This window comes from Miscanthus floridulus, chromosome 19 (assembly GCF_019320115.1).
Source record: "Miscanthus floridulus cultivar M001 chromosome 19, ASM1932011v1, whole genome shotgun sequence".
Lineage (NCBI taxonomy): Eukaryota > Viridiplantae > Streptophyta > Magnoliopsida > Poales > Poaceae > Miscanthus > Miscanthus floridulus.
In genome coordinates this window covers 40,106,807-40,123,581 of record NC_089598.1, presented here as the reverse complement: position 1 = coordinate 40,123,581, position 16,775 = coordinate 40,106,807, and the positions used below count along the sequence as shown (strand labels likewise).

The following is a 16,775-nucleotide window of genomic DNA, read 5'->3' as shown; positions in this document are numbered from 1 at the left end:
GATAGCTTTAACTCTGAAATTTTTGTAGTAGCTTCATGGCATTATTAGGGGCTTGCTGTAATTTTGTAGCCCTAAATAGACTATTTAATATGGTAGCTAAATACCCATTAAGGTTAAATAAATAATGGCATGATATTGATTTATAAAAATTAAGCACTTGTAGGGTGAGCTTGAAATCTATTTGGTAGAGATAATGATTAGCTTAGTATCTTAGTCATTAGAGATAGCTTAGTAGCTTAGCATGTGTATTCTTATTTTAAGAGTTGTTGTTACCAAAATACTAAGTGTTGCATCATCATTGCATGCATGTAGAGAATGAGTTGGAGTTCATGACCGCCGGAGAGCAGGAGTACGAAGAGGTGATCGAGGAGTACAAGGAGGAGGTCCTCATGTAGGAGGAGGTCTTGGAGCTGTCACTGACTGACTCAACTAACACCCCGCCTGCCCAAGGCAAGCCCTGATGCATAACCCTTATTTTGAACGATCACTGGATATATATGTGATGTGCATTTATGTTACATTATTTATATTGAAACTACATGCATATATAACCTAGCTATGAGTCCTACTAGCATAGGTCGAGTAGCTGCTATACTTGGGCTATTAGTAGCGTGAGTACCTACCGTTACTCATAATAGGTGATTATTATTATTACTCTCATGAAAAATGGTGAAAGGAAATGGAGACCGGACAGGGATATGGTACGGGTATTGGTGGGTGTAATAGGTTGTGTCCCACGGCCAATGGGTATATCTTGGTTACACTGTTTTCCCTATCCATGTTGGTTAAGGACCGTCCGTTGCTGTGGATTCTAGTTAGGTCACAGACTTATTATCCTGAGCACATACTTGCTTATGGGAGCGAGAAGGCTCATTGCTCTCTTGTCGTGGGTTCCGGCACTTTTCGAACTGACTGATTGGAGGCGGGGATGGTGGAGGTCTAAGCACCACACTGAGTCCTAGACTCAGGAGTGGGGGCTTGGAGTCCAAGTTTCGATGGAGACCTGGACCCCTTAACAGGAGAGTGGTGGGTTGGTCTTGCTTGTGCCTGGGGTATAAGCGGGGCATGTGTTTTGAGGTACTCAACTGGGATACATTGGTTCACGAATTGCCGTGTGATACGGTACGACTTGGCTATGATCTAGCACCGTTGTAAGAACTAGAAGATGAAAGGGGATGAATGGATCTGATTGCTCAACTCTTGCTTGAAAGTAGAATATGTGCTTACATAGAATGGTTAGCTAATGAACTAAACATGACTGCTAATAAAATTCATACATAAGGATTCACTACTAGTAATTCTTTTCGCAAAAAGGAAACCCAACAAACCATAAAGCTTATCATATCCTTTGGAGTCGAAAAATTATTCCCACTAGTCGGTTAAGTCTTGCGAGTACATTGTGTACTCAGGGTTTATTTACCCCTGTTGTAGATGCAGCTTGAGGAGTGGCTGTTGTGTGGAGGATTCTTCTGGTGGGCAGAGATAGATCCTTGTATCTTATCGTTAGATGTTTATTTCAATTCCGTTGTTTAAATTCCACACTCTGAACTTGGTATTGTAATAATATATTTCCGAGAACTCTTGTTGTATGAAATAGACTAAGTATTGTAAGCTCGTACTCATTATTGGATCCTAGGTGAAAAATGTGGATTATTCGAGTTCTCCCTTGGGGTGTGCTTGACGAAACTGTCCGGTGTAGCTAATTTTTGGGGTGCTTAGTGTCTAGTGGAAGACGAGCGCCTCCGAAAGCACGTTATTTCGGGCGGTTCTGCCACAATAGCCTTGCTTAATGGATGGCAAGGACCCACTTTTAGCCATGCCAAAGGCGTCCGGCAGGAAGATCCACTCTCACCCATGCTCTTCATTTTGGCCATGGACCCGCTTGAACGCTTGCTTGACCAAGCAACCCAACATAGGATACACACATTGTTGACGGTCACTAACGCCAATTATAAACCATCAACATAACCTGCATTTATACTTAATTCCATCACCAAACATAGGTATATGGGTTTAAACTAATAAATTCCATGAGTGTTGGTGAATCTGTGTTTTCAGCAGGGTTTATCCAGAAAACCGTCAAGGGAGACCTATTCATCACGGGAAATTACGGAATTCCATTGCGTAAATAGCGTGGGAAGATTCTAGAAGACTCTAGGAGGCTCTCCACAAAAGCAGACCCTGAGGGGCTGCCATGTGGGGCTGGCTGGCCCAACCTATAGGCCACTCTACCCCTAGGCCTATCGTCAGCCTCCACGTTGTAATGTCGGTTCTCCACCGCTTCCTAGGTTGCATCTATGTCGTCCTTTAAGTTGGTTTGATCCAAGGGCTCACGTTGGACACTTCAACCTATATATACCAGCCCCTACCATCCTCGTTGGAGCCATCCTGAAACCCTCATTCATATTCTCCTCGTCAGGATCAGAGCCACCTATCAAGAGAAGATTAGTCCACCATAGGATCTAGTCTTGTAAATAATAGTGAGATGGAGAGTTTGGAGGAGATGCCGGCCTGTCGGTGCTCTCTCTACGGCTTGTACCTTGGCGGATCCAAGTTCTATCTGAGCTTGCCTCTGAGATTTCTCTGGTAATCAACTTCTGATTCAAGTAAGCTTCTTGTTTAAATTATTCATCAGGTTCACAACTCGTTTGAGTACTTTCTTTTTTATCTGGGAAGAGTAAAGTAGTAATTGTAGTGTAAGCATGGTGCTTAGACTCTGGTTACTTATGGATGCATCCTGCATTTCAGATCGTAGTTAGTCTCACATGTTTCCCTGTGGATACGATACTTGGAATACTTCTAGGTGAAAGCTACAGCTGTATCCGTGCGCTTGCGGATTTATCTGTGTGCGTTAAATATACCAACAAACTTTCTGGCGCTATTGTTGGGGAAACAGTTGCTGAATGAACTACGAGCCTAGCTTAATCTCTTATCTCTTATCTTCTTTCTTTTATTCTTTTCCTTTTTATCATGAATTCCACTCGTATCTACCTATACGTTGCACCTATGAGCGCGCGCCTAGAGTCACTTAATCTAGAGAGCCTATCCTTACACCAGGTTATGAGCTACACCCGTGTTTTATAATACTGATTTAGGATCAATCCTTCTCGGGAGACGGCAACGAAAACCTATATTCACACCTACAAGAGTTTGAACAGACCTGTGCATGCTTGCGTATCGCTGGCATGTCTGACGAAACCTTAAGATGGAAGTTGTTTCTGTTCTCTTTGATGGGAGGAGCTAAACAATGGTATAGTCAAATCATAGGAAGTATGCAAGGAGATTGAGAAATGTTGTGCTCTAAATTTTGTTTATGTTTCTTTCCCATTTCTAAAGTGGTTAGCCTTCGAAAAGATGTTCTAAATTTTAGACAACTAGAAGAAGAATCTCTTGGTACATCATGGGATCATTATAATGACCTCATCATCACTGGCCTGAACCTTGCTATTCCAGACTCAATGCTCCTTCAACATTTTTATATGGGTCTTAGCAAGGATTCTATAGAATCCCTTGATGCAGCCTCTAGAGAAGCTTTCCTTCATCCGTCTGCTAGTGAAGTAAGGTCTATGCTTGATAAGATTAGTGGAAAAACTCCCTGCACTAGCAATCATAATAAACTCCTCGAGGAAGAGAAGGAATCATCTCCTAAACAAGAAGAGGAAGTTTTGATAGCCAAATCACAACCACTTCAATCCTAAGGTTTAGCTATGAATCCCGAACCATCTATACCCCAAAATCCAAATCCTCCAAAGAAAAAATAAATTCAACCTTTAGAAATTTCTTGTGAGGATGATCTTTTTTATGATTTTGGAAAAATCTTAAACTTTTGGTTTTACAAGAGACCATCGAGTGAATATAATTCAAATCCTTTCAAGAAGGGATCTCTTAGGAAGCGTCCTTATTCCCATATAGAACATTGGGAAGAATTCAAGGGTGGCATGTCAACTGGTGCTATAGAAGGAGAGCTGAACCATTTAGCCAATCCTATCTTCTCCCCTTCTATGACCACATTAGATGTCTTAATTGAATCCATTTCTCAACCCATCCTTGACCCCGATGATCCCTTTTATGCTCTTTCTCCTAAGTCTCATGAAGACCCTAGAAATCCACTAAGACAACCAAAGCATAGGAGTCATGAAGAGCACAAGGATGACCAAGAAGAGCAACGACAATGGCTGGAATGTATTAAGAACTTATATGTCGTTGCTAAAGAATGGATGGACAAGGACGAAGCCTTATGGGTAGAATCCAAACTTGGCTTAAGATCCAAACAGTGAGCTTAAATCAATCTCTTTAATAAACATGACTCGTCCAAGTTTGGAGGAGGCCTTAGACGAGATCAACCCGAGAGCCACCAATCCATGGGAAATCTTGAACAATAAAATATCCAATGAATGTCATAGGCATGGAATGATGGAGGCAATGTTTCCGCCTATAGACATTCAGGAAGAAACACTCCTGGAGCTTGAAAAGGAAGACGACATCGATGAGCATGAAAGTTACTTCATGAACACCACATCAAGTCCATGCTCACATGAGATATCTCCTGAATCAATCGGTCTTTCCAACATTGCCACACACGAGATCTTCAACCCCTTCATACTTTCTATTCATAAAGACTTTGAAAGGGTGGTTGTAGATGCATATGTTTATCATAAAATATTACAAATCTCATTGGCATGAATCTTGAAATAGACACCCAAAGGTTGGTGTTGGAGGAGAAACCACTTCACCAATTAGAAACGCAATTTGAAGGTTTTCCAAGGACGAGCTTCTGTCCTAAATCAAGCACTTTCGAAAGATAATATGATTTCCACCTTCTGTTGTGATATCCTTGTGAAATGAGCATAGAAACATAATTGTGAAATATTTCTTTGGGTATTATTGTCACTAACCATTCTAGGTTTGAAGCAAAAAGGACGAACGATGATGACTCAAGGTATGTCCAACCAATCATCATGCAACATTGAATCACATCCATCCAAACTTGATTTTGCCTTGCAAAATTCAAGTGTGGGGGATGAACTTCTCTGAAAAATCTTATGCCATGTTGCTAATTCATCTTGGTTGTCTCTACCTTTAAGCCATGCTCAATTTGCTAAATAACAATCATTCTCTTTCATCTCTATTTAAATAAATCTCTATAATGCTTTTATGCTACCTTTGTTTACTATAGTATGCTTAAGGTTTGTAGTATGATCTTACATCTTCTAAATTAGGCATGGTGCTTAGTTTAAACTATTTTCCTGAATTAAATTAGACACGATGTATAGTTTGATTCTTGAACCAAAAGGTGTGCTGATTTTACTTCTAAAGGCTTTTAAATTAAGCGTGGTGCTTTGGTTAAAATGCCTTCCTAATTCAAATTAGATGTGGTGTCTAGGTTGATTTTTGAGCCAATAGTATGCTTTAGTAGGCACTGGATATTACCCCTATAGGAAACTCTCACATCAATATTGGTAAGTCACGAGATGAATTCAAATCAGAGATGAAGCCAGGCACATGATGAACAACAATAACATTATGCAAAGAAGACATGGCTCATTCATGATGGATGGAAGAACTGGATGAATGAATATGAGCTACGCCTATTCATGGTTTGGCATGAATCTACAAACCCAACCACCACTATAGCTACGGAACAAAGAGGAAGAAGACGAGTGCATAAAACAAAGGGTGAGGCAGAAGGACCAATGAAGTGGCAAGATCAAAGAAGAAAAAAGATGACATGACAAAATGATGAGAAAGAAAAGGTGCGATCTAGGAAACAAGAAGCTCATAAATAGCTCAAGATGTGAGACTAGTCGATCAAGGAAAACTTCAAGCAAAAGGGAAGAATCATCATGAGTCATCTACCCTTCGTCATATGGTGTCTTCACGCTCTAATGACAAAGGTAACATCCTAAGGTAAATGGCCATTATTTAAAAAGCTTTTCTTGATTATGGTAGGCACACAAATAAGAAACAAACATATTTGGATTACAACTCCATTACTTGATTCAACCTGATTAACTCAACATGTTAAGCTTGTTCCTAGCACCACTTTCTTGGTCTCATAGTCTTAACCAAATGAGTTAAAAGTGCACATCTTATCTCTAGAAGATGATAGTCATAATCATATAAAGATTGATACATTATGTAGAAAAAGACAATCCTTCAGTAGGTTAAGCAATTTAACCCTTTTGGCCAAATATACTAAAATGCTATATTCATGCTCAATCTTCTGATTTACCACCCATGTTAAATTAAACAAAGCGCATAATATCAACTTCATCTTGTCCCATACGCCTAAGGTTAGAGAAGAATAAATAAAGTTTTTGGTTCTATTGGTGTTTTCCCGCCAACAGAGCCCATGCACTTGATCTCTACCTTGTCTTATGAGCAGGGCACACTTCAAGCAAAGTGTAAGAGAAAGATAGTCGACTCCCTAATTTCTACAAGTGAAGATCCTAAACCTGTCAAACTAAAATAAAAACTCAAAACCAAGACATGTTTGACGGAAGAAGGTGACATCACCATTAGAGGTGCCACATCAAGAATTCTCATCTTCAGAGCAAACCAAGGTACTTGATCAATGAACTTCGCAAGGATAAGTCTGGTTTAAAGGACTTACAATACCGAACCCTCACTGAAAGAGCTAGCTTGGGGGAGAAGCACTCCCGTGTATCCAGGTAAGTATTCTTTCCCCTTTTTATTTTAATTTTAGTTTCTTTTTAATAGTTAAAAAATGATGAATGAAAAATAAAATAAAAATTTATCTTTACATTAGTCATCTATAGTAATAATGTGTGATCTAGTAAAATTGAAAGCAAAATAAAAAAGTGTGTCTAGTTTGCTTTAATTTATTTTTAATAGTTGAATAAAATAAAGAGAACTCAGAATAATCTCTTAAAATAGAAATGATGAATGATTGCTCTATTGTAATTCCTTTTAAGTACCTAGTTTTTAGCCTTGAATTCTTCTGAGTTTTGGATAAGATTATTTTGATATAAGGATTTACTCTAAACTTGAAACTCGTGGGTATCATATGCTTGATCTAAGTCTAGGTAGTTGATGGATATGATATGAGATGGTCTGAACTATTGTTTATCTTGTTCCAAGTGATACTAAAGTTCCAGAGATTTATCTTTTAAAAAACACAAAAATGCTATATGATGAGTTCCTGTATGACAAAGCTTGAATTCCCACCAGAGCCATATATATTATTTAGGCTAGAAAAACTTTCACATATATGTTGCTTGCTTTTGCATTGAGTTTTGTCAAGTTTTGTTGACCCTTGTGAGAGATTTGTCATGCTCTTAAAATCAAGATCACGTACACACCACCCACATATGCACCACTCCTACACTGGGGATAGGCGCAAAAACATGCCTTCCATCTAGATCTACGCAAAAATATTCTACTCCTACACTAGGAGTAAACCCAAAAACATGCTTGTTAGGTTTTTCATCCATCAAATAAATGCTCTAGGTTCTTATTGATATCTCTCTCAAAGTTTTATTGCAGAAAAGAGACATGGAGCTATGCAAAAGTTATTCAAAAGTAAAAAAAGAAAGAAAAGAAAAGAAAAAAGAGGTTGAGAAAAAAATGGACAAGTGTCCAAGATATCTAAAACAATGGGTTAGCCATCATTTATATCCACCATATATCCACACATGCACATCTTGATTTGATTGTATGACTCAACTCTCTTAGGATCCGTTGTTTGACTTTACAATATATGCATTGCAAGTATGCTCTAGCTTTCTCCCTACCTATGAACTCCACATAAGCCTTAGTAGTAGAAAGAGAAAAGGCATAACATCTTTATTGCCTTGGTGAGGATCCGCAAATACCACATATATTGAGAGACTTGAGAGTGTCATACAATGGAATCTCTGGGTTTTATTTTGAAAACTTATAAAAACTCTGGAACAATGGTGAAACAAAGAACTTGAGACATAGTACTTGACTTAATCGTTATCTTTCAATTGCTCAAGACCCAAGTGAAGGTTAAGAATCCCCATGGTTGAAGGTAATACGGGTAAGTTTGAAAGTTAGATCAATTTATTCTATTCTACAGGATAATTTTTTATTGAACACATGTGTACTTTTGAAGCGTGAAAACATAGTAGCAACTCCTCATCCATTGCCGAGTTTAGCTTTGCTTAGGGACTAGCAAAGGTTAAGCTGGGAGAAGCTTACTGACAGTCACTAACACCAATTATAAACCGTCAACATAACCTCCATTTATACTTAATTCCATCACCAAATATATGTATAGGGGTTTAAACTAATAAATTCCATGAGCTTTGGTGAATCTGTGTTTTTAGCAGGGTTTATCTAGAAAACCGTCAAGGGGGACCTATTCGTAAAGGAAATTATGGAATTTCACCGCATAAACAGCATGGGAAGATTCTAGAAGACTCTAGGAGGCTCTCCACAGAAGTAGACCCCGAGGGGCTGCCATGCGGGGCCGATCAGCCCCACCCGTAGGCCGCCCATGCCCCTAGGCCCACCTAGTAGCCTCCGCATTGTAATGTCGGTTCTCCACCACCTCCTAGGTTGTATCTATACCGTCCTTTAAGTTGTTTTGATTCCAAGGGCTCATGTTGGACGCTTCGGCCTATATATACTAGCCCCTGCCATCTTGCTTGGAGCCATCCTAAACCCTCAATTCATATTCTCCTCGTTAGGATCAGAGCAAGCTATCAAGAGAAGATTAGTCCTCCATAGGATCTAGTCTTTTAAATAATAGTAAGATGGCGAGTGAGGGAAGAGTTTGGAGGAGATGGCAGCCTGTCGGTGCTCTCTCTACAGCTTGTACCTTGGTGGATCTAAGTTCTATCTGAGCTTGCCTCTGAGATTTCTCTAGTAATCAACTTCTGATTCAAGTAAGCTTCTTGTTTATGTTAGTTAGGTTCACAACTCGTTTGAGTGGTTTATTCTTGATCCGAGAAGAGTAAAGTAGTAATTGTAGTGTAAGCATGGTGCTTATACTCTGGTTACTTGTGGAAGCATCATGCATTCCGGATCAGTGGTAGCTCGTGAGGGTGACTCTTATAGCCTTGTTGAATCCTCTGTAGTCCACCTCCCGTTTGTAGGGCAAGTAGGACGCGGTTACTATGGAATGCATCATCTGCTGGTGTCTTTTCTTAAGTAATGTCCTAGTTGAATAGTAGAAGACATAGCTTACCCAAGTCAGAACTAGAGAACCTTAGTTTTCCTCTCTACACTCCTATTTATCTTAACCTTGTTGCTATCCCTAGTTAAGTTAGATCGTAGTTAGTCTCACACAGTTTTTCCGGTGGATACGATACTTGGAATACTTCTAGGTGAAAGCTACAAGCGGTATCTGTGCGCTTGCAAATTTATCTGTTTGTGTTAAATATACCAACAACCCTCTTACCCCTCATGGCAGGCAAAATGGAGAACCTCTATGTATGCAGACGATGCGGCTATTTTCATCAACCCAATAAAAGAAGATGTAGAAGCTGTCAAAATTATTCTCCAAGCATTCGACACCTTCTCAGGACTCCACATTAATCTAGAAAAAGCTCTGTGCATCCAATCAGATGTGAAAATGTCGATCTAGACCAAGTCCTATCACCCTTCACCAGAAGTAGAGGTAACTTCCCATGCAAATATTTAGGGGCTGCAACTCCACACAAGATCACTACAAAAGGTCCATGTGCAACCTCTCATTGAGCGTATTGGACAAACGTTACCCAAATGGAAAGGAAGATGGCTAAACAAAGCGGGATGCCTCACTCTAACTTTCGTTCTCTCCTCCATACCAACCTACCACCTCACAGTGTTTCCCTTGGCAGCATGGGCTAGGAGGAAGATTGACAAAATTAGGAAATCGTTCTTATGGAAGGGGGAGGAGAATGCTAGTGGTGGACACTGTCTGGTTAACTAGCCAACAATTACTAAACCCAAAGACTTTGGTGGCCTAGGCGTGTCTGACCTTGATAGATTTGGGAGAGCCCTCCGGTTGCGCTGGCTATGGCAAGAATGGGTGGAGGACTCCAAGCCATGGATTGGCTCAGAGCTTCCATATAGTGATGTTGATTGTCTCCTCTTCAACTCCTCAATCAAAATAACCTTGGGTGATGGCGCAAAGACTCAGTTCTGGCACCATAATTGGCTTGAAGGAGAAGCTCCAAGGTACCTAGCCTCGAATTTGTTTCAGCTTGTTTCGAGGAAAAACCGAACAGTGCAACAATAACTCTAGGAACAACAATTGGATGCGCTCGCTAAGGGGGGAAATCACCTCGGCTATCCACATAGAGGAATTTGTATCCCTTTGGATACGAATTCAGGACGTGCACCTACAAGCAGGGCGTTCAGGACTCCATCACCTGGCATGGACCCAGGATGGGACTTACTTCCACCCGCTCGGCTTACATGAATTCAATTCAAAGGCTCCCTCATCTTGTTCCGTACTGAACTCATTTGGAAAGCTCAAGTGGAGAACAAATGCAAAATCTTTGCCGTGGATTTTGGTGCAAGATAAAAATTTACGGCGCACAACCTACAAAAGAGAGAGTGGCCACACCAAGAACACTGCATGTTGTGCAACGGTCTATTGGAAACCGGCCTCCACCTATGTCTATGTTGCCCTTTTTCTAAGGTGGTTTGTGATCAAATCCTCTCTTGGGAAAATTTCACTCAGCTGCAACAACAGCCCCAGGCTGAACCCATCCACATCAGAGCATGGTGGGAAGAGGCGACAAAGAAAGTGCCCAAATCTGAACGTAGACGACTAAACGGGGTAGTAATCTACACCTTTTGGAATATTTGGAAAGAGAGAAACAGGAGAATTTTGAACAACGCCATAGAAACGGCGCCAGAAGTGGCTACAAGAATAAAGGAAGACAGAGAGCAAAGGAAGAGAGCTTTTGCTTATGTTTAGCCGCTATTTCCCCTTGGGCTTGGGGGCTTTAAACCCTCATTTGGAGTTTCTTTGTTCGTACATAAACTCTCTTTCCCTATCTTAATTGAAAGACAGGACTCCTGCTATTGTGTTAAAAAAAATTCCACCAAAGTTTTTCAACATAGAAAGAACAGTATATGCCTCTTTAACAATGGCAGCTTCCGGACTGACAAGGAAAAGGGCTGTGATAGGCTCGGTGAGCCAACATAAACACCTACCCACTCTTATGAAAATAAAAATAAAAACAGAGAAAAAAATTTACAGCCTTAAGTGCAGTGAGACAGCATATAACACCCACCCACTCTTATGAACACTCTTAGCGATGCACAATACATGAACCCGAGTACTGATGTTTTTGTTGAACAAATTCTACAAACTGTTAATTCTTGTTCATTGCTTACACAAAGGGCAGAAAAGCACAAAGTTTTTTCTGGCTCAAACAAGAAATGCCTAACTGATTATTATGTGACTTATTCCGAATTGAGTCAGAACAAACATCTCAATTGCTTATATACGAAATAACAGAGCAACTGGTAAACTTCCACAATACCAATTCTACAGGTTGGATACGGCCCAACCAGCCCAACAAGGTGCAGGCGGCAGCTCGACCTGACCGGCTGACCCTAGCCACTCCGCCCCCGCTAATGTTTCCCGCCATTTCGTCCCTCCATTTCCCGCCACGGCGCCACCCCGCCTCGCTCTGCTCCCCAGATCCCTCGCCCCCTTTCCCTCTCCGCTCCCCCAGGCCACCTGGTCGCCGGCTCGCCGCCCCCCGCTCACCGATTGCCCTCGGCTGTGCAGCGAGCAAGCAGCGGCGAAGCGATGGAGGAGGAGATCCGAGCGGAGTTCCAGAAGAGCGGCTTCTCCATCGGGGGAGCCAGCCCCGAGGACGCCGCCCAGATCCTCTCCACGCGTAAGCACAAGCGTCCCCACCTTCCCCCTTGCCCTTACCTGGTTCTGAGTTGGTGTTGATTTATGTTTATATATATGGGTGTGGTGTGTGGTTCTTCTTGCAGTGCTGACCTACTGCATCAACTACAAGATGAGCCCCGCGGACCTCGTCTCCAACTGGGAGGTCTATTACCTCAACAGGTCAGCTCATCCCTGATAAGAATGTTGCCAATAACAATACTGTAACATCATCTTAGATTAGGCTAGTCTTCGTGACTGTAGGTTACTAGGTCGTTTGAGTGCTCTGCAGGAAGGGCGTCTGCTTTCTATGAAATTTGATGATAAACATCTCAACACCAATGGTAGCATCTTTTGCTGTTGAATTAAGCATGCCATCTGTATGGCTGTGCTGATTATTATGGATAAGATGCTCTTGGCTCAATGTTTATTTTTTTGGCTGGAGCATAAACAACCACTTTCTATTAACTGTGATCAAACTTTGTTTGATGTCTTGATGAGTCATTAAATCCCATCAACATTTAGGTATGACTAAAATCTTGCAGCTCATGTTCAATATTCTCCTGTCTGTATTAAGAGATGCCTCCCCGATGATTATGATTCCAGGGTCCATATATTTCTTTTTTGTTCTTTTACATGATGCAGCATTGCAGCTAAGGAAACTGAAAGAACTAATTTATGCAGGCAATTGGATGGCTTAAAGCTTGAAAGCTCGTATCTTGATGGTTTTCTGTCACATCTTCAGAATGAAGTTAAAGACAGGATAATAAAAGAAGAAGCCAACCTTCACATTTACTCCAGTAACGATGTCGACATGTTAGTTCCACATATCAGATTCATTTACGTGCATGCTTGTCACAGAAGTACCTTTGTTTCTTATTTCACTGTCAAGAAAAAAAATATATAAGTATAATGTAGAAGTAACTGTTGCAGGCTCTTGAGCAATTCACATGCAGATGAAGTGGCATTTCATGACACGCCAGGCTCTAAACAGGAAAAGCCACCTGAAGAGTCATCTAACTCTGAGTTAACTCCTCTGACAAGTGACAGACCATCATCCAGCAGAGTGGCCAAAACAAATGCTGATCGTATTACCCCTTTTGCAACACGAGTAAATAAATTTACCCAACAGTATGTTCTTAATGCTGACAATGCAGTTAGTATGCCAAGTAAAAATGCTGAAATCACAGAAGATGAAGTAATTAGAAGAATTCAGCCCAGTCAAAGATGTTCCTTACAAGTTCAGCGTTCACAGCCTGAACCAGGTTGCAGATTCATGTATGACAGAATGGAAGACAGAGTAAGGGTATTGCTAATTTGTTTTATTAATTGTCATAAGCATCTGCTCTTTGACTGCATCCCTTTTCCAGTTTAATTATTTGGAAGATCGGATACGAAAATCGGCAAGCTTGTTTTCTGCATCTGGGTTTTGTGGAGAACCGGCAGATGCTACCCTTGCTTCAGAGGTAATTGCACCGCCTAGTTTTGTTCTTTTAACTACTTAACTCATCATCACCCCTTTTCTTGATAGGATATCCAATTATTTGCCCACTGCAGGAGAAAATGTTTGCAGTCGGTACAGTAGCTTGTGATGGTGAAGGTCATTTGAATGAAAAGTCTATCTTGCTACAGGGCAGGTGAGTGTGCTTCTTGGACTCATTCATGTGATGATCTTTGTTTAGTCACCATTTTGTTATTTCTTTTGGCTAACTACAGAAACATCTTTTTCTAGTGTTCAACACTCCAGGGGACAGCGTGTGCGCCTTGACTTGAAGGATCTTGATCACTTCTCTTTGTTTCCTGGGCAGGTAAGCACAGCCAGTTCTAATGCCATATACATTATCTACTGAGTTAAATTAACACAAATTTAAATAACAGGTGGTGGGTATCGAAGGCCACAATCCCAGTGGACACTGTTTCGTTGCATCGAAATTAATTGATTCCATACCGGTCTCTGTGGATGCTCAACTTCCTAGTGCTAAGAAACAAGCTATTGATAATGAAAGCAACCAAAATTCTGACGCTGGCACTCTGTCAAGAGCATTGTCATCGGTTAGTTCCTGTCTGTTTTTTGTTTGAAATAATGCTGCATCAAACATATCTGTTTAACAAAGAATTAGTATATTTCGTCCAAGCTTAAACTGATATCAGTTCATTGTTCTTCTATTTTAATTATGAATCGCATGTTTATACTTTCTTCATTTATTGCATGGACATGCTCAATCAAAGGAGAGTAGGCCAATCATTAATGATTTAAATAATTTCCATTTTGTTGTTCGGCTGGTATTAAAGCCGGCTGATAAGCCGGTTGAAGCTATTTTGTTGGGAGAGAAAAATACTGTAGATTCTAGCTGATAAGCCGGCTGTTCAAGCGAACAGCCCTGTCTTGAGAAAAAAAATTACCTCATGTCTTTTACAGGTCATCGCAGCAGGCCCCTATACAACAACCGATAATCTGTTGTTTGAACCACTGCAAGAACTTCTTTCATATGCTTGTCGTAAGCAGCCTCAGCTGCTCATATTGGTGAGTCCTCTCAATTCTGTACATGGGACAATATATTGATGTTTGAAATGTTCTGCTACTGTACACATCAATTGTTCTTTCGCAGATGGGACCCTTCATTGACTCTGATCATCCTGACATAAAAAAAGGAACTGTTGACCAGAGCTTTCATGACATTTTCCATTTTGAAATTCTGAGAAAGGTAGGTAAATGCTGATTTCTGAAGGTGTAATGCTGGCACATTGCCAAATGCAATAGTTATTCATGCGTGTTATATTTTTTTGTTCAGATTCAAGACTTTACCCAGTATCTGGGGAACACTGTCCGTGTAATTCTCATTCCATCAGTGCGTGATGCTCACCATGACTTTGTTTTCCCTCAGGTTTGTAATTTTCCTTATTGAGATTTAGATCTGATTTAATAATTCTAAACATGTTGCTGTATCATTACTATCAATTAATGTCTGCAAAGTTAGATGTAAATTTTGCTGAGATAGTGCAACAAGTTTACTTCCAACGTACTAGGCTATATAGTCTGGTAGTATGTGCAGATCAATTGTGTTATTGTTATTTAAGCCTTTTTTTAATGTTCTCAGCACAAGCATCTCTAATGATATATCTGTACTGTCGCTACTTGCAGCCTGCATTTGATTTGAATTTTCCAGAAGATATCACACATCAGGTATATGTGTTACTCTGTAAGATTGCTCTTGTGAGGTATTTGGTAATAATATTCCTTTGTTTTTAAAAGGTTTACATACATTATGCAGATTACTTGTCTGGCAAATCCATGTCTCTTCAGTTCTAACTGAGGTACGCTATGTTAATAGTTGTAATGAATAATGTAATGGTTGGAGCATGCAAAATATATATGGTTTTCCTTGTCTATTATCAAATAGGTATGCCTTTATTTTGGTTAGTTATTTTTGTTATTGTCCTGCAAAATAAAATTGAGACATGGTCATTGAACTCAAAAGAATCTTTTTCTCCATATTGTGATCTTAATATGCTCCTCATCTCTGCATTTTCTCTCATGTTGCATTGTCTAGAAGAATCCATTCAATGCTTAGAGATTACCAGGCCTACTGCCACACTGTTCCTGTGTTTGCTCATGAGATATTCTCCAAATTTGTAACTTATTGGGAAATGTTTTTTTTCTCGAACACGAAGGAGAGCTGCGTGCCATTATATTAAGAATGGAAATGGTTTTCTTAATACTTCTCATGCATATTTTGAGCAAAATTCATCTTATATGTTGTTAGAAATGTGTTGATAAGTGTAGTCTTACCCGAAAATGTTTGCTTTCCTTCTTTCCAGATACATTTTGGCTGTTGTACAGTGGACATTCTGAAACAGCTCAGTGGTGAGGAAATTTCTCGCAAGCCACCTGTCGGAAAGCCTGGAGACAGGATTGGTAGACTTGCCTCACACATATTAAAGCAACAAAGGTGATTCCATTTGGCTTTTTCATGTTGTATCAGTTGGGACGGATTGTGTGCAGTTTATGAGTTCTGATGTAGCACTCTTCCTACAGTTACTATCCTCTATATCCTCCTGCTGCTGGTGTGCCATTAGACTTCTCACTTGCTAAGGAAGCACTGGAGATCTCATCAGCACCAGATGTTCTCCTTCTTCCTTCTGATCTTGCACCATTTGTGAAGGTAATAACAAGTTTTTAGTACAGGCAGCACATTTATTGTAAACTTCTAATTGATATTCATATATTCGAATTCTGCCCATCCGCGAGCTCATTGTTCAAAAGTCAACTGTATATTCACATGTCTGTTTCCTTCTGAATGGAATGATACTGAACAGCTATTATGTCCAGGTGTTTTCAATTGGAGAAGGTAGCGACGACCAAAAACGGTTTATCTGTGTGAACCCTGGGAGGTTGGCAAAGGGTATTGGTGGGGGAACATTTGTGGAGCTTTACTACAATGAGGGCATCGACAAGACCAACGCCTCCATCATCCGCATGTAGGATTACTTTTGGGGCATATCACCTAACATGAAAAGAGGCTCTGATTCATCCGCTGCAGAAAATTACCCAAGGCTTCTCTTGTTTGCCACACCAGAAGCCCACCAAAAGGAAGGATTGAAGCGGCAAGATTTATTTTTGTGGCAAGCTTTCTTGGGGACACGTAAATTGAGCTCTGAAAGCCATCTCAACGTTTGTTATCCCAGAAAGTTTTGCTTAACATATGGCATTCCGTTGTAACCAAGTACTTAAAGTCCCTAGTTTGTTTTTGGTAATTGAGTGATAACTAGTGGACTAATTCTTTACTTGAGTTGATAAGTGTAACACCTCAGGTGTTATGTTGTCGGGTGTGCTGCCCATGTCTAGAGTACGCTGCCCATGCCTGGTACAAATTTAGCATGCGCCCCATTAACACCCTTTGAAAGAATATAGCAAGAATCTAAACGAATACAGGAAACGTTTTCTTGT

At 40.4% G+C, this 16,775-nt stretch overlaps 1 protein-coding gene across 1 annotated transcript; it reads left to right on the top strand.

Annotated features, from left to right (window-relative positions):
* The first annotated feature begins 11,577 nt into the window (after positions 1-11,577).
* LOC136529049 (uncharacterized) lies at positions 11,578-16,751 on the top strand. Its single transcript, XM_066522104.1, has 16 exons — positions 11,578-11,831; positions 11,935-12,010; positions 12,512-12,643; positions 12,761-13,127; positions 13,198-13,293; positions 13,385-13,464; positions 13,560-13,635; positions 13,706-13,879; positions 14,247-14,351; positions 14,437-14,532; positions 14,620-14,712; positions 14,970-15,011; positions 15,100-15,137; positions 15,643-15,777; positions 15,864-15,990; positions 16,158-16,751. Exons 1-16 carry the CDS (start codon positions 11,741-11,743, stop codon positions 16,308-16,310), a joined length of 1,881 nt encoding a protein of 626 aa, XP_066378201.1. The 5' UTR covers positions 11,578-11,740; the 3' UTR covers positions 16,311-16,751.
* The last annotated feature ends 24 nt before the right edge of the window (positions 16,752-16,775 follow it).

Coding starts and splice junctions, on each gene's coding strand:
- LOC136529049 (XM_066522104.1), top strand. CDS start 11,741: ATGGAGGAGGAGATCCGAGCGGAGTTCCAGAAGAGCGGCTTCTCCATC. Junction 12,644..12,760: donor TCCAGTAACGATGTCGACAT/GTTAGTTCCACA, acceptor TAACTGTTGCAG/GCTCTTGAGCAATTCACATG. Junction 13,128..13,197: donor ATGACAGAATGGAAGACAGA/GTAAGGGTATTG, acceptor TCCCTTTTCCAG/TTTAATTATTTGGAAGATCG.